Here is a 20000-nt window from a genome sequence, read left to right on the forward strand (position 1 = left end):
TTTTTTTTTTTTTTTTTTTTTTTGAGGTACAATTCCTTGAAAAAAGTTGGATTGTTCGTTATTGAAGTAATCTTTAATTCGTTGTATTATAAGTTGTGAAAGAAAAAAGAAAAGAAAAGAAAAGAAAAGAAGCGAAGGATGATCGAAAAATTGTTCCTCCAAAGAACTTTCCCTTTTTCATACCGAACGCACCTGCGCTCCTCCGTTTTAACGAGACTCACAGGACTCGCTCGAGCCAGATCGATGTTTTGATTCATTCTGCACCAATGCGACCCGGTCGCGGTTACCTTGTCGCAACGTGGTCATGGCCCCGACTGGATGTGGATAGTGGTCAGGATCGTCCCCCCTTCACTTTTACTTGTATCTATGACACCGAGTGCTCTTCGAGCACACGCGGATCATACTTCTGACAAGGTACGAAAATTGTACACGAAAAAATAAAAAAAAATAAAAAACGGGTTCGTGATCGTATATGAAAAAAAGAAAGGAAATGAGGAGAAGGGAGAGAAAGAAGAAACGAAACGACGATTTAAATAATCGTCAAAAAACAAAAACTTTGGTTTTAAGAAAATTCACTCGATAGGTTTCACCATTGAAAATAAAACGAAAAAAGAAAGAAAAAGGTAGAAAATAAAAGAGAAAATAATTGATCGTCAAATCGTTACCTTTAGATAACGCTTATAAGTTTATACTCGAACCCACGTAATAACGATAATATCATAGTCTCTTAGAGCATAAGATCAAGCGTAAATAACAGGCGATTCGCTTTAATACAACTTTGCGATGCTCGTTGACTCACGCTCGTCGCATATTAAAGTGTCGCCCGGAGGTAAGTAAGTAAAGGCATTTAAGACTGATGCAAATCTTTCGAGAAAATCTATACCATTAATGATACATTTTTCCCTGTCAACAAATCTCTATCATGAAATTTCTAGATCATGAACAGGTGTGCTTGTGGAATTCTCAATTAAACTTGCTTTCTTGCGGCGAGAAGTTAATCGAGTTCGTTTAAATGTACATTCCTTTTTTCTTTCTTCTCTTTTTCTTCTTTTTCTTTCTCTCTCTCTCTCTCTCTCTCTCTCTCTCTCTCTCTCTCTCTTTTCTTTTCTTTTATTATTATTATTATTATTATAATTATTATTATTATTAAAAAAACTTATCGAAATCACGATAGTAATTTCAAATAAATTAGAGCCAAACAAGTTTATCCAAAAGATAATTATTCCATAAAAATGGATCGTCACGATGTTTATGGTAATAAGAAAAAAAATTTCTTATTTCTTTTCTTTTTTTTTTTTTTTTCCAAGATAAAAATCAAAAGATCTTTAAGATCGTACCGAGACGTGTCCTCTCTTTCTCGCAAAAATCGGATCGCAAAGTGTGAGAAGATCAGCAGGTGCTCCGTGGGTGGGCACCTGCACGACACGCGAGTCAGCTTAAGCGAACTACCATGAACGAGAAAAGAAACGTTGAAAGTTCGATAAGAACTAACAGAGAAGAAAACAAGCTTTCGAGTAGCGATCCCTTTCTTTTTTTTTCTTTTCAGTTTTTTCGTTTTTCTTTCTTTCTTTCTTTTCTTTTTTATTCTTTCCTCTCACCTTCTTTTTTCTTCGCTCGTCGTCGGGAGAACGTGTCGACTATCGAGACTGACATCCCGATGTCGATATTCGCGCACACAACACTTACACTTTTTCCGCTAGGAACGTTTCGCGGAAACTGCGTTTCAGGAGCGCGCAAAGTGCCGCCGCGAGATCGAGCGGCGGACCGATCTCTCGCGCATGCGCTCTTAACTATCTCTAATATCTCCCCACCATGTCCTCTTTTGGCGGGTCCGCTTAAGTCCCTTTTCCATTTCTCTTCGAACACTCGGCATTAATTTACGTTGCTTTCCCTTTGTGACAATCTTTCGTTCGTTTTCTTTTCTTTTCTATCGTCTTGTCCATCGATCTCTTTTCTTTTTCCTTTTTCTTTTTACTCTATTAACGATTCGTTTTGCGTCCTCTCTCTTTTCTTTTTTTTTTTTTTCTTTTTTTTTGTTTGTTTTCTAAATCTAAAATCAAAACTGTTAGGACTGTTAGAACAATGTACACGTAGGGATTATATATAAATAAAATTGTGTATTGTAATATTGTTGGGAATATACAGTCAATCAACGATCTTTCTTTCCAATTTTTTATGCGACTTGATTTACTGATACTTAGTTAATTACTTTTGCTTTTTGTCTTTCTTTCTTTTTCGTAGAGGAATTAGAAACGCTGATGAATATTCGATGGCTGAGTTGGTTGGGCGGTTGAATATACCATAGTGGGTGGTTGTTGATGGGTCATCGCATGACTCTGATGTTGATGAAACTCTGGAGCCCCATGGGGTCCATTTAGCCTCACACGTTTTGCGTTCTGTCCGTGATTGTGATCGCCGTTTCCTTGTTGCTGTTGATTTTGTTGCTGCTACGTTTGTAATATAATTGTTTAGTAGTTGAAAACTTTCAAAGAGATATTACTTTAAAATATGATTACCGTTTGCTGTTGATTCTGCCTTGCTTTGTTTTCAGTCTTTTCCTCTGTGTCATCGTCTGTAAGGAATTCTCTCTTTGGATACGGAATAGGACATCCGGCGAATATACTACAATAATAAAGATCTTAGGTAAGATATATTTTTATTGTTATAATAGCAAAAGAAAGAAAAAAAAAAGAGAGAGAGAAAAAATTAATAATACTCCTGAGTTGGCAGTGGCTCTTCTTGAAAGTATGCATCCTGCATAGAATGTTCGGATGTGATTCGTTTGTTTGGATCCATCATTAGCAATTTTTGTAACTAGAAATTTAATGAAATTAATACGATAACGTTCTTATATATCAGTCAATTTAATTTTATGATTAGCTGATATTTATGTATTCATGATTTTTTGATTTATAAATTTGAAACATGAATCGTATTCATACCAGGTTAAATGCCTTGCTATCGGGTTTAATTTTATGCCGATCCATATATTTTGTTAATGAACAATTCGCATAGCTAAAAATGGGATGAAAACTTCCTATTAACATCTGTTTACAACAAAAGTAAACGTTGATTGTATGTTTAAATTATCATAAATCTTTTTTATAATCGGATACATACTTTGATCTTTTAAAATCCTTCAGTAACGTTGGATGCTCTGGCATCTTTTTGATATCTTCCCAATCTTTCTCTAATGGAAACCCCATAACATTAAATATCCTATGAAATAATATACAAAACATCAATATTCTGATCCTATCAAAAAGATTATTTATCATAACGAGATATAGCTAACCTATCTAATTGGTCATGATGGTATGGATTACTTGTTTTAATATCTTCTTGCCTACAATGAAAGATAGGTTCACAGGTTAACAGCTCCGCAAATATACAACCAATAGCCCATATATCTGAAATATTATAAATCATTTGATACTGATCTATATTATCGGATTTAAAACTATCTTACAAGATATGCAAACATACCTATAGCTTTAGTATAATGTCTAGCACCTAACAGTAATTCTGGTGCTCTATACCAGAATGTTACTACAACAGGATCTAAATCTGCTAATGGTTTTAAAGGAGCATTAAATAATCTAGCAAAACCCATGTCTGCGATTTTGACACGTCCTCTTTCGTTTCCTTCTCCCATTACTAAAATATTCGCTGGTTTCTAAAAAAATATATTACATGATTGACAATCAAAATACGCTTTACAGGAAAATCTTATTGATAAACAATATTTACCAAATCTCTATGAAGAACCCAGTTGGAATGTAAATAATGAATGCCGTCTAAAATTTGATATAATAAGGATTTAACCATACTTTTTGGTACCATTACTGGTTTTTTATTTGCTTTTGCTGCCCTATTAAATTTAATAATATGCTGCAAGTAAATCATTCTTAAAGTATATATTCAAATTTATTAATAATTACAATTTTGGAAACTAGAAAAGACATACCCAAAGATCGTGTTCTGCGAAATCAAAGAGTAACCATACTTTGCGGTCATTATGTGACAAGAAAACGCGTATGAGTGTAATGACATTGACATGCTTTAATTCCCTGAGTAACTGTAAAAAAAAAAAAGGAAAATAATAGTTGTTTATTAATTTAACTGAAAAATATACAAATATTATACGAAAGTAATAAAATATACTTACAGCAATTTCCCGACATGCAGACATGGATAGACCTGTGCCTTCTATTTGTTTCAGGCCAAAATCTTTAGTGTCAGGCCGAGATTTTAATTCACTATCGGGTACACTATTTTTGACATAGTAATATTACATTATAAATAATTGATTCGAAATTGGTAAGTTTATTATGTAACTTGATATAAAATAATTGATTAATTTAAATCATCTCTGTACATTCTTAAAAGTGATATACGTACAGAAGATACAAAATTAATCTTTTTTTTCCAAATTGTACTTAAATATTTGATGTATCTCAAAATATTTTACACAATGAATTGCATATATTTCTACAGCTTATAAGATAGTTTTCACATTTACTTTTATAAACATATCGTAAAGCTAAATATATCGAAAATGTTCTTTTAAGAAACATCAATGTCAATGAAGAATTAACTTTGAATATAAAAAACTGTAAAATCATGAAATAGCCATTTTGAAAGAACAAGGTAAAGGAAAATTTGAAGTCGCTTGTACATAAATTGTTTACTAATGTTTACATCCGAGAGATTTATTAATATAAATAAATCATTTTATTTCATAAGAAAAGATGAAATGTATTAAAAATAATATGATGTTTTACGAAGAAAGATTAGGTTAGGTTAGAACACTAACCCCTCTTTTCTACGAGCTTTATAGACGTGCCCGTATGTACCTCTTCCAACCTTACATCCCTCAAATTCAAAAAGGTCTTCAACTTTAGTCCGATCCTTCTGTGCTTTCATTTTAAATTCGTAATCCATCATGATTAATGCTATCAGACTAATTATCAACTATAAGCTAACATCTTTAACTTGCGTCTGCACACATACAAGGCGTACAAAATCAGAAATATTTTGCGCAGACTAGAAAATACATATCTCAAATCTGATCCACTAAACGTTGCATTGTAACACGCTACTGTTCACTACTTTGCTGTCACTATACGAGCTTATAATTCGTGATGCCAACGCAGGAAAATTTTGGCGCTTGCGTAGAGGTTATATCACGTGTCTGGTAGTTCATTGCGCGGTAAATTCAAAAGTGAAATTTGAAAATTCCTTTACCTTTACAAATATTTCTATGAATTTAACATAAGAAAGATTATATTTGAAATAGTCAACATATGCATGATTAATTTCGTTGAAATACAATGATGAAACTTAGTAATTGAAAGATTTGTATTCTTATATCAGAAATAGAGAGAGAAAGAGTGTGATCGATTGCTACGGATCATTGATATCAGAAATTTCCTCTGAATAATCAAATTATCAAAATCCTAATATAAGAAATTATTTCGAAGGTATTTCAAAGATTAAAAAAAATCATCGTTTTAATATCTTTTATTGTCCTTTTATAACATAGTGCACAATCGATAACATTTTTTTTATATAATCCAGCCGCCAACAATAAGATCTGTTAAAAGGACATATAGACATAACTAGTAATACACAATTTATTATTAATTTGATAGTAAAGATCGTAGAGATAGATTGGAACGATATCAACTGGAACTGACAATAAAGATCGTAAACCGTCGATAAAACGGTTGTATATATGTACATATGTACGTTTTAGCAATACTAGTAGTAATTAGTCGATTGATATTAATAGAATTTGTTATTAGTGAAAATATTTTCGAGTGAAAGTTTTAGGCGAATCTAAGATCCCCAAAGATATCATTTTCTGAATGAAATTGAATATGTCTATATCTTTGATATATCGTTATATGTAAATATATTAACATTAGATACCTTTTATGGTATAATATATACTACGCCTTGTAGTTCTCTTTTCTTTTTATTTTCCCTCTTTCTTTGCTCTTTTCTTCTTCTTTTTTGTTTTTTTTTTTTTAATACGGATCACAGATATGTCGTTGTTCTTAGAAGAAAATAATAAATGGCGGTGGACCAAATGAGCAACATGGCAAAGTTTATCCATGAATCGAACACGTGTAGGCAGACAAATTGACACCTTATGCGACATTATATTTCTTTTTTAATCTAAAATCGTCGCATAAAATGTTATCATTACTTATACGAATTAACAACTTTATTAGCAAAACGAGAAGATAACTTTGACTTTAACAAGTATCCATTCGATCATCAAAATGTCAGACGACGATCGATAATAAGTTAAGAATATTTACAAAAGATCGTTGATAATTCTCGATCCGTCTCGATGATCTTCAGTATCTCAAAAATCAATCGATACCGAGTTCGATCTTGAAAAAAAAAAAAAGAAAATAAAAATAAAAATAAAAGTACAAAAATAAAATAAAGATAATAATAATCATAATAGTAATAATAAATAAATAAAAAAATTTGTAGCCGATAATCGTCGACGATAGACGTCTTTCAACGGACGTTTCTCGTTTCTTGAAGTTGATTTAATTGTACAACATTAACGCGACTTACTTTCGTAAGGTTTAATAACTCGAACGAAATAAAGAAAAAAAAGTTGTATTATGCAACAACCACTTCAATGGAGGGTATATTCTTCTACAACGATACAACATTGCTTAACTACATTATAACAAACACGATGTCAATTCGCGATGATCATGCGATTCGTACTTACATATACATTCCTTTCTCTTCGAAGAAGTCGAACAGTTAATCTAAATTTCTATAAACTAATCCGCCCGCGAAATGTCGAAAAGGTTTTCTTGTTTTGTTTTGTTCTTTTTTTATTTTTTTCTTTTCTTTTTTTTTTTTTTTTTTTTTTTTGAGGAAGAACATTCGGTCGTCGAGATCAATCGTGATTCGTTTTATCTTGAAAAGTATTAGACGAATATATTGTATTTACGTGGGTATCTTATTTATCTGTGATATCACGTTATCGATATCGTACAACCAAAATGTTCAACCAAAGGAATCCGTCAGAAGGAAATTAAGGAACACTACGATTATATAAGCGATTTAACATACTAACTACGACGCTTATCGTTAGAGGTATGCGTCAAAGTGTTGTCCTTTTTTTTTTTTTCTTATTTATTTTTTCTCTTTTTTTTCTTTACTTTTTCTTTTGCTTTTTGTTTTCCTTTCTTTTCTTTACTTTTTTTCTTTTTTCTTTTTTTTTTTTTAATCGACTTGCATTTTCTCCGAGGAAAGCATTAAATAGGAAGATATAAGATTCGATCAAAATTTGTTAGATTTTCGATGGATCCTTATCGATTATTTACTTCGCATTCGTGTTAGTACTCGTTTCTGTTTAAAGATTTTTTTTTTCTTTTTCTTTCTTTCTTTTTTTCTTTTTTTTTTTTTTTTTTTTTGAATAGTTGGTCTCGCTGACGATAACAACGGGAATTAGATATGACATGATACAAAGATCGAACTTTTTTTTTTTGAAATTTCTTCTTTCGCATTCTTTTTTTCTTTCTATTCCTTTCGAAACGTTTCTCGTGCTCATTCTCGTGAAGGCTGATTTTCTTTTTGAAGCCAGAAAGAAAAATAGAAGAGACAAATCCGTCTTCAATGACCTGTATACCGATCGACGTTCAAATATATTTTTCGAAGTTGATATAATTAATTGTTAAGGTTATTCTGTTATTATGTTATATTCCTAACTCCCTGAAATTTTATTGCAGAAATTTTATAACTAAAATGTCGTCACTTTCTTCTGAGATTTCTTCAGATTTTTTTTTTCGATTATTCGATTAACTTTTATAACTAATTTAATTATTAAACTTTAGTATGCTCGAAAGAGAAGAATTTGCGTTATATTAAACGTCGATCGATTCACAATGATTTTTATTTCTTAATTTCTAATAATACGATATATATATATATATATATATATATATATATATATATATATATATATATCAGTTTATCTCCGGGACAATTTTATTCAAGTCATCTCATTTCATATTTTCATACTTCTTCCATTAAATTATAGAAAAAACGAAAACATTTATAATCGTCTCGTTAAGTAGTGGAATATAAATGAGTATATAAAAATTTGAATTGAGTATATAAAAAACAAGAAATTTAATTAAAATCTGCTTGTTTTGGAACGTGTATAGTAAGAATGATGAAGAATAAAAATCATGAAGAATTATTCATAGAATAAAAAGAAATAAAGAGAATAAATAAATAAAAATAAAATCCTTTACAAAAATATTACAATATTTCAATGTTTAACATATATGCTCTTTCATAATATATCATTATAATTGATCATTTTTCATTGAACGAATTTGACTTTCCTTTTAATAAACGAAAATATTTTACAAAACTTATAAAGTTTATTAAAAATAAAAACATTGGATATGTTGAATAGTTAAAAACTGGTCGTATAAGAAACGTACATACACAGTTTTCTTTTCTTTTTTGTAAGATCCGTAGGTTTTAGATTCCTACGTTTTATTTTGTACTCGGTTTTTACCGCCGGGAAAAAACGGTATGACTTTGGTAAAAAATATCGCTGTTCTTTGTGTTTTTCTTTTTTTGTTTTTCCAAACATCCCTTCCCTCATTCTTCACTCTTTACATTACCCTTTATTTCTTTCATCCTTTTCGTACGAAATTAAAGAAGGAAAGCGTTATCTTTTAAAATGTATGTGTTTACATATGTATTTATGTATGTATATATGTATGTATATATTATATACTCGTTGTCACATGTACGCGACATATAGAATAATTTTGTCACCCTTTTCCACAAATTTGTTGTCCTGTTAACAAGATTAATATAATTTATGAATGGGATATATATATATATATATATATATATATATATATATATATATATAACATCCTTTAAAGGTTTTAAAACCTTCGAGAAAAATTCCTCGAGTTAGCCATTCCATTTCGATCCTACAAACAACGAATGTCACCTTATTTAAATATAACTTATATATAATAAAGTTTAAGCGACTATCCCATCGAGGTTTGTACAATACTTATAGCAATAATCGAGGCAATACAGCAGTGAAATCTTCTGTTTGAGAAAAAAGTAAAAGTATGAGAACGATGAGGAAAATCAAAAATAAAATGAAAATGATGATAATAATAATAATAATAATAATAATAATAATAATAATAATAATAAAGAAATATAAAAAAGAAAAAAAGAAAAAAATAACAAACCTCGTTAGGTACATCTTTTGACTATAAGAAAATCAATAAATTATCTATCGATCGATCGCTACAAACGGTGTACTCTTTCTTTTCTCTTCTTTTTTTTTTTTTATAGAACGCGTATAAAACAAAATAAAAATAGACTTACTCTTGTTCTTTTCTCTCTCTCTCTCTCTCTCTTTCTCTTTCTCTTTTTTTCATTTTATTAATATGTAAAATTTTAGCCATAGACTAACTGTAGTCATGAAAATAAATGAATAAAGAAAAAGGAAAAAAGGAATCACGTTTTTATGGAATACTGTGTTTATCTCCCTAAAACTGTGCGTTTCCCTGGACTGTACTCTTATCATCTTATGCACGTTTGGCTCCTTTGCAAACTGATATTACACAAGTATGTATATATTTTCTCCTCGATGAGTTTTCGCTTTTTTCTTTCCCTCTCTTTCTCTCTTTCTTTCTCTCCCTCTCTCTCTCCCTCTCTCTTTCTCTCTTTCTCACATCCCTTGCATAGGTCTGTTTGATCTACAAAACATCTCTTTAATCATAAGTCTCAGACTCCTGTTGTACTAATTTATATCGACGAGGACTTTTCACGCACATAGAACCATGGCCCTCTAAAGAAAGTCTTCCTTTGCGTTGAAGATATCTCGTGATGTATCGAGCGACCAATATTTGAGGTCGTATCTGCCATTCGTTCAAAACTTCCTTAGGTGCCAATACCTAAAGAAAAAAAAAAAAAAGAACAATAAGATATCTTCTATAGATATATTTCTACAATTTTAACGAAGAATCAATAAAACTAAAGCTTATATATAACTCAACAAAAAGTTTTGATATTAATTAACATAATTAATGGTAAATAATAAGAAAAAATAATTAAATAAATAATTAATTCGTATAAAAATAAATAAAATTCTTTTTTTTTTTTTTTTTTTCCAAATAAAATCATATCAAATCAAGATCATAGTGATCGTATAGATCACCTGATCTCCTTTTAGTCGATCCAACAAAGTCACGCTAACTACAGCTGATTGAATGCCAGCGTGATGAGCAAGTGCTCCAAACGAGAGACTTTCCATCTCTATATTAATAACACCAGCTTTGTGTATCTTCGTTAAATAATCCATCTTTTCGTTCTCCGTGAACTCGCAAAAAGCTCCGTCTAATCTAGCCTGACCTTCGTAGAAATCGTAAGTACACATGGTCTTGCCGACCACTGTGTCATAAGGATCGTCACGATGCGCCAAAGCTTTTAATTCTCGAATTAATTGTCGATCAAACTTTGCTGGTCTCTTCACTATCTTTCCTAAGACAGGCTAAAAGATAAAAAAATATATACATTTTACTTCATTTTATTATTATCATTATATATTATTATTATTATTAGTGGTACTATTATATATTTATTATATATATATATATAATTATATACATAAATGTTTATATGTATATATATATATATATATAGAAATATTACTATATTATATTATCATAATATTTTATATTCATTTTATAATATTTTTATTATTACTATTATTATTATTGTTGTTGTTATATAATACCGTTATATTATAATATATATTCATTCATTATGTAAATATTATTATTATCTACATAGAATATACTTACCAGTTCTAAATAAGAATTCAACATCCCATCTACAGCTTCATCAGAAATAACAACAGTGCCACCTTCAAGTCCAATACCACCACAAGTACCGATCCTGAAGAAGATTGGATCCTTGACCTTTGCATGATACATCAGCTTGATAATTTCGTGAAGAAGAGTTCCCACGGAAGGAATACCCATTCCATGCTGTTAAATAAAAAAGCAATAACTTAAAGTAATCACGTTCGAGAAATGATTTAAAGATGGGGTTTAATACCATTTCTTCCTTTTACAATTCACAATATTACAGAAGAAAAAGAAAAAGAAAAAGAAAAAGAAAAAGAAAAAGAAGAAGAAAAAGAAGAAGAAGAAGAAAAGAAAAGCATTGATCCACAACTATGAATCTTATGCAAAGTGTAAGAAGGTAACACTTGGATAGGTAAATGTCGAAGAATTCAATTTACAAGTTGAATAGGCACAATGATCGAGAATACTATCGTAAACTATTTCGAACAAAACGAAAGGTACTTTCGATATACATACTTTGCACAATCGTCGTTGCAGTCTACTAGTATTCGTTTCGATGGTACTTTTATATCCTTTTTTATTTCTTTTCTTTTCTTTTCTTTTCTTTTCTTTTCTTTTCTTTTCTTTAACTTGGATCTTACTTTGTGAGAAACGAATAAAATTCTATTTCTTTGTCGATAAAAAGAACGACGAGAAAGAAGAGGAGAAAGAAAAAAAGAAGAAGAAAAATATAAAAATATTCGACGATGATCTTTTTTTCTCTCGCTGAAGAAACATTCAGTATATACTTACGCTGATTGAAAGCACCGGTCCGACTTTGTACATGCAATAACGATAGGAATACTGGCTGATGTCGAGAAGGGTTGTTCCAGCTGGGATCTTGTGACCTATTTCCTTCATAATGTAATTAGCAAACTGCTCCATACGTTTCGGCGTGCCACCCATGCAAACGAACTGCGAACAAAACGATAGAGAATAGAATGGATGAAGTTTCGTTTGGTTTCAAATAGCGTGCCTTATCGTCCCTCTTGTCATAGAAAATCGTACCGAGAGTAGATAAATAAAAGAGAGATAGAGAGACAAACAGAGAAAGAGAAAGAGAGAGGAGAATAGAGATAGATAATTGAAAGATAAAGAGAAAGAGAGAAAGAAAAATAGAAGAACAAATGAGAGAAAACTATTCGTTCGAAAACGGAAGGAGAATAAATGAATTCCACTATATGGAAGGACATTTCATATTCATTCTGACATTTGCAATTATCCAGTAGATTTGTAATTTTGTTTTTGATAGAATGGCCGATTCAATAATTAGAATAACTTTATTACGTTCGTATAACTCGGCCATCGATCGTCCCTCTTCGAAAAGAGACATTTTTCATTATTGATCTCTTCGAGAGATATTTTAATCAATGAACGGCGATTATTCGTTATCTTGAAAATTATATTCCTCGATAAAATCGAAGTGTGCTCTTTGAATTTTCGCATGAGTCACTGATAAAGAAAAATGACAAAAAAAAAAGGAGGAAGATGGAAAAGATAGAAGCAAAAAAAAAAGAAAAAGAAAGAAAAAGAAATAACGAACGAGAAGAGTTTCACCATGTGAGAGATAACCACGTTGGTATTATTTGTTGTACGCGAATGTGATGTTAATAAAAGTAGATTAAAATTCGTTTATTAAGTTACAATGTATTTACTATCTAATGCAATCATTCTAACGACGTTCATTTAATAGCTTTTAGCTGAGAATGAGTAAGGAAAAATGGAGCATGAAGAAATATGTCGCACGTATAAATAGTTCGACGTATGTATGTACATATATTTTTTTAATTCAAATATTATATATATATATATATGTGTGTGTATATATAAATGAAATTTTATAAATAAATTTTACAATGTAGCTTTAAACTTTAAACGTGAAATATCGAAACTTTCGTTAGAAGAAGTTCTCTCTTTCTCTCAATTTTTTTCTCTTTTCCGTATCACTTCTCTTTTTAATTAAAACTAAAAACTATAAAATCCATAAATTTCAATTTGCAAAATTCAAATGGACACTTTGGAAATCGTATAGTTTCTTTTTCCTTTCCCATGTTTTTTTATTTTATTATTATTATTATTTTTTTTTTTATGTTACATTATTTCATCGAGCACGAGTTCATTGCACATTGAATTATCTTAAAATATCGCAATTCGAGATAAATCCGTTAAACATGTAAATAAACATTATCAATCCCGTTATAAAGATTAAAGTCCGTATTAAACAATCAAATATTGAACTCTATCTATTAGCCAATAAATTTGTTATCCGTTTTCTAGGTAGCTCTGGATAAAATTACATGGAGAAAAAAAAATATATATATATATACACAAACACATATGTATATATGTATTTCTCGTGACCCAGTAAATAATATCTTCGAGTTTAATAAAGCAAGTGTTTCTTTTTCTTTCTTTCTTTTTTTTTTCCTTTTTTCTTTTAAATACGTTCGACGAAACGATTTATTGACTCTCTTTATCGACGGAATTTCATTTGCTGCTACGTCAATCCGGGAATAACAAGTAAGAAAGCAAAAACTAATAGAAAATGAAAAGAAAGCAAAAAAGAAAAGAGATAAACAGAGAAAAGAGATAAGAGATATTTTCAAAAGTAAATTACTTTATCGATCAATGAGCGATTAGATCGAATAGTTTTATGATCGATTAGATCGATTAGACTCACTTATTTCTTTTATCAATGAATTTATGTTTATCAACATTAGTTACGTCAGAATTATCGTTACGTGATAATGACTTAAATCAAGATACTTGTTAATATCATTGAAAAATGTAGACAATGATATGAGATTACGTGATCTCGATTAATTAAATTCATGCATATAATCAATTAAATAGAGAAAATTTACTGAAATTATATTATAAAATTTATCGTATTTTCTTTTTCCTTGTTAGAAAAAAGAATAAACAAAGCATTGATCATATACACGTACACGTACATTTACACGCACGCATACAAATGATCCAAATTGTATAATACATATGAACAAAGAAACCATATAAAATTAATGCGAGAAAACGAACGTAACGTTCTATATGTGTGTGCATGTATGTGTTATACGTATAATGTCATATTGAAATTTATGTTACCTTAACATCGCCAAACATTTCCACAAGATCATGAGAACCACTGCCAAGTGCTAGATGATACAATATGTCTTGATCCATTAATTCGATATTTGGATTTCTCAGCCTTACGGAACCATCTCTGTATCTGAAAATTTATCCAATTTTATCATTATTTTACAATCATTTATTATACTTCTTTTCATCGTTTTTCAATTCGTACATAAACGAAAAAGATTTAACATTTGATCATATTTTGTTTCATATGGATGACACGAAGACGTAAAGACCCATAGAAAACACCGTATCGTTTCTTAATAGGCTTCCCCCTTTCCAGCAACGTATTAGTTAAAAATCGAGTAAAAGATACGACATCGACAATCCCTAAATTTAATTTGTAAATACACGTGTGTGTGCGCGCGTTCGTGTGTGTGTATGAATGTGTGTTACGATTTCACTACTATTTTCATTACAAAAGTATGCGTTCATGAGTCAATACCGCTAAGTTGTGCCAACAATGTCTAACTGTTTATAATAACTTTCGATGTAAATAAACATGACGAAATAATATTATAAGAAGTATCAATGTATTAGCTTGACTAATTTGTAATATCGAAATTTTCAATATAAAGATATTAATATCATCTTTTTTTATTCCGATATTATTTATTAACCAATCCAAAAATAAATACGTATATATATACACACACACACACACACACAGACAGACATCAATATTTCTTTTATTTATCTTATTTGTTTTCTTTTTCATAACAATTAGAGTAATGAAATACAAAAAATAAAATAATGAAAGTAAAAATAAACATGGAGAAAGTATGTTTTCTTTTCTTTTTGGTTATTAATTAATAAAATTAATTGAATTAATCAATAGCTTTCCGATTATGGGAGTAACCTGATATCCAGTGACATATCGCCTTTGATCTTTTTAACATGAACTTAATCTTCGGTTTAAACGAAAGCTTATGACAAAGCATAACTATATTGATCGACATCGTTGAGTGAAATTTATAGAAATCATAGAAATTGAAGGTACTTCCAAAATCTCTAATCATGTTCAAACATTACTTTTGATCATCCAACAGATATTTTCAATGAAATACTATAACGAACATTATCTTATCGTTCTTTCTTTTATTATATATATCTTCATTATCGAATTTTTCCGTTTTGATCAGATAACAAAGAATAGAATGTATAAAAATACAGGTGTATACAATCAACATAAGTGATATTGTAAACGTGATTAGATTACTCCGTAAAATCTAGGTAAAGTTGCAAAAATAAAAAAAAATATGTATATTAACATTTAATATATGATGTGATATGCATATGTAACAATTCAATGTTTCGTTAAATTTTGTTTAACAAGAAATTATGATTGTCTTCATGTTTTTTTTTTTTTATTATTTATTTATATATATTGTATGTATTGTAATATGTGTTTAATATGTAATATAATATGTGTATATAACAATTTAGTGTTTCATTAAATTTTCTAATAAAAGAAAAAGAATTATCTTAGTTTTCCTAATTGTTTTCTTCTTTTTTTTTTTCTTTTTTTTTTTTAATATTATTTTCACTTTAATATTTTTTTAACAATTAGTACAATATTATTTACTTATCTAGTTTCTAAAAAATTTCTTATTACTTGTTATATTATTACTTATTTAATTTCTAAAAAATTTCTATCTAAAAATAAATCAGCAATTTAATATCAATAAATTAATTATATTAATTATTGCGATAATTAAATATTTAAAAACGAATTGCTATTGATTAATATGTTGGCAAAAAAGAGAGATTCTTTTTCCTTTATTATATAATTTTCTTTTCAAAGCAATTTTTTGTTCAATTTTAGACCTTGCTAAATTTCAATATCAATTTGAGGATAAGACTCGTACGATTAATTATTTTTATTCTTCCATCAAACGGAATATCGATCACAGAATACAGTTAAAGTCCTCTCTTCACTCTATCGAGGTCGCAAATTGAAAAGTTTTGAGACTTCTTTAATTATTTGAGAACGAGTTCTCTCTGTTCCAGCGCGACATTGAAAAACGATCGACGCTATTTCAAAGGAAAATCGCAATACATGTATATATAGATACATATATATATGTGTGTGTATAATATGTGTGTGTGTGTATATATATACGTGTACAATATATATACATATATATTAAAAGGAGGTGACACAGCATGATAACGATGAACTTGGAATTTCCATTATCATGGGATTATAATGAGAATGATGCGTCTTGTAAAGTATTCAGAACATTTTAGTACATAAATCCTTTATTTATGAGATTAGCTATATCGAAAAAATAAAGAATTAAATAAATTTTTAAATAGTATCTCTCCTTATTAATATTCGTCCAATAATCACTTATTGATTTTATATTAAAGAAAAATAAATAAATAAAATGAAATGAAAGAAATAAGAAAAGAAAAAAAACCGATAAGATAGGCTCAACATTTTCAATGTCAATCAAACACTTTTTATTTATAAATGTTTTCAAAAATTATTACATTGTTAAACGATATTTGTAACTCTGTAGTTTTTAAAACTTAAAAAAGAAGATATGAAGTTAATTAGTCGATGTAAGTAAGTACGTTCCGTATTATTAACTAATAAGACAGTGGGATGAATACGAGAAAGAAAAAAAAAACAACTGCTGTGAAGAAAATTTTTCTTTCTAAATAAAATACTGTAGAACATATAAGGAAAAAAGTTTTATTCGATTCGTGGAAGCAAGCAAATGCTTGATAACAAATCGAACTGTAATCATTTTCAACACAATCATATATTGATATTAAATAAATGTACATACGTATTTGCATAATATATATATTCACATATATATAAATCAATTGATCCATTCATTGATCCTCTCCGTATATGTGCCGTGTATAATATATATACATATATAAATTATATATATATATATATGTGTGTGTGTGTATATAGAATAATATACATATAAATTATATGTACAATTACACACACACACACATTTTGTATGAGGGTGGAGAAACTGTGTGTATAATATAAATAAATATATATATAACATTTTTAATCGTAAATATTATCATAAATTACGAATATTAATATTATGTATGTATATATATATATATATATATATATTACATACATTAATTTATGTATATACAGAATGTTCATTTGTAAATATTCGAGCAGATATCTCGTAATTGGTTAAATTTAAAAAAAAAAAAATTATCAAGAAAACCTTGCATCACTTTAAGTCAGCTACAAAGTGCATGAAAACATTTTTTTTTGTACTCGTGACCTTTTCGAGTTATAAAGATCGATATAGGTTTTCCTTTCACTTTTTAATAGATATAATTTTTTTTTCGTATATTTATATAATAGTGATTATTTGCAATCGAAATCATATCTAGTAAAACATTGCTACCATGCATCGTTTACGAAATAATTGATATCTTAGAAATTATAATAATCGGTTTACCAAGCTACAATTTAAAAAACAATCATCGTACTACGTAATATTTTGTAGTCGATTACGTCAATAGGATCACTGATCTTCAATTTGTCAAAATAAACGACCGCTAGATTAGTAAATAATGTATCTATATAACATGAAGTATGAATTAGAGCGTAGTATGATTGTAGTCAGTTGTTACGATACAGATTATCTCGTAAACAATGCATAGTAGCAATTTTTTACTAGATATAATTTTGTTTGCAAATATAATATGAATATGCAAAACAAAAATATACGGACACCATACATACATACACACACACACACACACACACACACACACACACACACAGAATATGTAAACAATGTATATAACAATTTTTTACTACATATAATTTTGATTGCAAATATAATATGAATATGCAACAAAATGACCAGACACCACACACACACACACACACACACACACACACACACACACACACACACAGAGTGTATAAACAATGTATAGTAATAATTTTTTACTAAATATAATTTTGATTGCAAATATAATATAAATATGCAGAAAAGAAAAAATGGACGGACACTGTGTGTGTATTCATATATATAAATATAGTATAGTATCATATATATACTATATATACTATATTCATATATAATATATATAGTATATATATAGTATATGAAAATAAAAGACTAACACATGGACCCTACCTAACAGCACTGTTGTTCTGGTAATCAAATTCGTCATTATCGTTACTTTGTTTATCAGCAGATGAGTTCAATTGGCACTCGTGATGATTCTCTATCCCGTCCTTCAAAGTTCTTTCACAGGTACAAGTAGGCATCTTCTAAATTTTTTTTTTTCAATTTTGTCTCCTCTTCCCTTTAGAAATAAAAAACGGTTCGTAATCCGTTCGGTAACTATCTTCGAATAAATCCTTCTACGCTTTGAAGGGAACCTTTATACTTCTTTCCTTTCCCACACCACTAGCAACGACACTGTTGACACATACGGACTCTCTTCTGATACTGTCGAGCGTTGCCAGCAGACATTTTCTATACGTACACATTCTGTTTTATACATGCATATGTACCATGTGATATATATGCATACATTCATACATTTATTCATACATATATCCATACATAGGTACACATACACATCACACGCGAGTGTGTGTGTGTGTGTGTGTGTATACATATATGTGTATATACAGAAACGTAAACGTGTTCTTTACTAAAACAAATTCACGTATTAGAAATGTATCGCGTCTCTTGTCTGTCTGCGTTATCGTTACGTTACGATTCACACATATATATATATATATATATATAAGTATCTAGGTATATAAACTTACATATATTACACTATATTACGTATATATATATATGCATACAAATATATATATCACATATGTGTATATACATATATACATATATATATATATAAGTATAATCATCCTTATTGTACTCCTAAGAATAATATGACTTGTTATTGATCTATGGATTGATTGTTTCTCTTTTCGATTAGATATGAGATAACGTATCCTTTTTCTTCTCTCGACTCGATCGATAGATCAGATATTAAAAATTTTGTCATAATCATCGTATAAACTTCGATCAACTTATTCTAATTCTAACTTTGAAAACCAAAGAATTCTTCAATTTACTTCAACGATTTGAAATCGTTCATGTAGTATCAGTTACTTCGCAAAAAAATTTAACACGAATCAATTTTGAAGGATCTATTACGGGCCATCGCTTTTTGCTATCCTTGAAATACACGATTTATCGACTGAATTTGATTTTGACGGTTCGAAGAATTTCCCAGAACAAACGGGTCTTTACGGCCTAGTGAAAATCTAGTTCGAAGAGAGACAAAAAGTGATAGATGGAGATGAAGATGGAAAGAGAGAGAAAAAGAGGAACAAAAGAAAATTTGCGAAGTTTTTAAACAGTGAGTTTTCTCTTTATTTCTCTATCCCTATCTTTCTCTCTATCTCATTCTTTATATCATCTCACGGTTTTAAAAGTAAAGCGATAAAACTTGACGAGGATTTTAAAAACTTTTCTTCTTGCATGTTCCCCGTAAAATAGGACGAAAAATTATCTATTCGTATCAGTTCACAACGATGTGTATATATATATATGTGTGTGTGTGTGTGTGTGTGTGTGTATATATAACAGATTTATCACATTTTTTATTACATTTCTTTATCGAAAAAAAAAAAAATCTATTTGATAATTTCATAACAACGTAATAGGAAGCGTCGATGTATAATATTAAATATAATTTTTTCTTCTTCTATTTCTATTAAATATATATTATTTAAATACGTATGTTCATATACGTTTCATTATTACTATTGAATCTTACTATCACACAATGAAAGATCTGGAAATCATTCTGGAAATTCTTAAAATTATGAAACTTTACAAGTGTGTAACAAATTTTCTTTTAGAGTAAAATGTTATAATGAAATAAATGAAATTA

General features: G+C 29.0%; 3 protein-coding genes across 7 annotated transcripts in view; all 3 read right to left on the reverse strand.

The window, feature by feature from the left end:
- LOC122633616 overlaps positions 1-1985 on the reverse strand; it is a 26747-nt gene extending 24762 nt beyond the window's left edge. Inside the window, exon 1 of the mRNA XM_043821702.1 lies at positions 1599-1985. The gene's annotated coding sequence lies outside the window, so the exon portion shown is untranslated. The remainder of the gene's footprint in view (positions 1-1598) is intronic.
- A 112-nt stretch (positions 1986-2097) lies between these two features.
- On the reverse strand, positions 2098-8338 carry LOC122633622 (cyclin-dependent kinase 8). Of its 3 annotated transcripts, none has more exons than XM_043821722.1 (11): positions 4817-8338; positions 4169-4271; positions 3968-4078; positions 3751-3891; positions 3487-3676; positions 3296-3410; positions 3121-3219; positions 2943-3015; positions 2717-2814; positions 2517-2622; positions 2098-2444 (listed from the first exon to the last, which is right to left on the reverse strand). In XM_043821722.1, the coding sequence occupies exons 1-11, from the start codon at positions 4945-4947 to the stop codon at positions 2247-2249; spliced, it is 1365 nt and encodes a 454-aa protein (XP_043677657.1). In that variant the 5' UTR covers positions 4948-8338; the 3' UTR covers positions 2098-2246. The 3 variants fall into 3 exon arrangements, with proteins under 3 accessions (XP_043677657.1, XP_043677656.1, XP_043677658.1); XM_043821721.1 differs by having other exon boundaries at positions 2098-2447; positions 4817-8336; XM_043821723.1 differs by lacking the exons at positions 4169-4271; positions 4817-8338 and having other exon boundaries at positions 2098-2447; positions 3751-3871.
- Positions 8339-8409: 71 nt separating this feature from the next.
- Positions 8410-20000, reverse strand: part of LOC122633623 (uridine phosphorylase 1) — a 19780-nt gene continuing 8189 nt past the window's right edge. Inside the window, exons 1-7 of one of the 3 annotated variants that reach the window (XM_043821726.1) lie at positions 18218-18533; positions 14043-14166; positions 11691-11852; positions 10893-11078; positions 10247-10579; positions 9862-9983; positions 8410-9785 (exon numbers count right to left, since the gene is read on the reverse strand). In XM_043821726.1, the coding sequence (XP_043677661.1) occupies positions 9758-9785; positions 9862-9983; positions 10247-10579; positions 10893-11078; positions 11691-11852; positions 14043-14166; positions 18218-18351 (1089 nt within the window). In that variant the 5' untranslated portion in view covers positions 18352-18533 and the 3' untranslated portion in view covers positions 8410-9757. Of the gene's footprint in view, positions 9984-10246; positions 10580-10892; positions 11079-11690; positions 11853-14042; positions 14167-18217; positions 18534-20000 lie in introns of those variants that run through there. The other 2 variants (XM_043821725.1, XM_043821727.1) reach the window with 2 other exon arrangements.

Source organism: Vespula pensylvanica, chromosome 12, assembly GCF_014466175.1.
Source record: "Vespula pensylvanica isolate Volc-1 chromosome 12, ASM1446617v1, whole genome shotgun sequence".
NCBI classification, from domain to species: Eukaryota; Metazoa; Arthropoda; class Insecta; order Hymenoptera; family Vespidae; genus Vespula; species Vespula pensylvanica.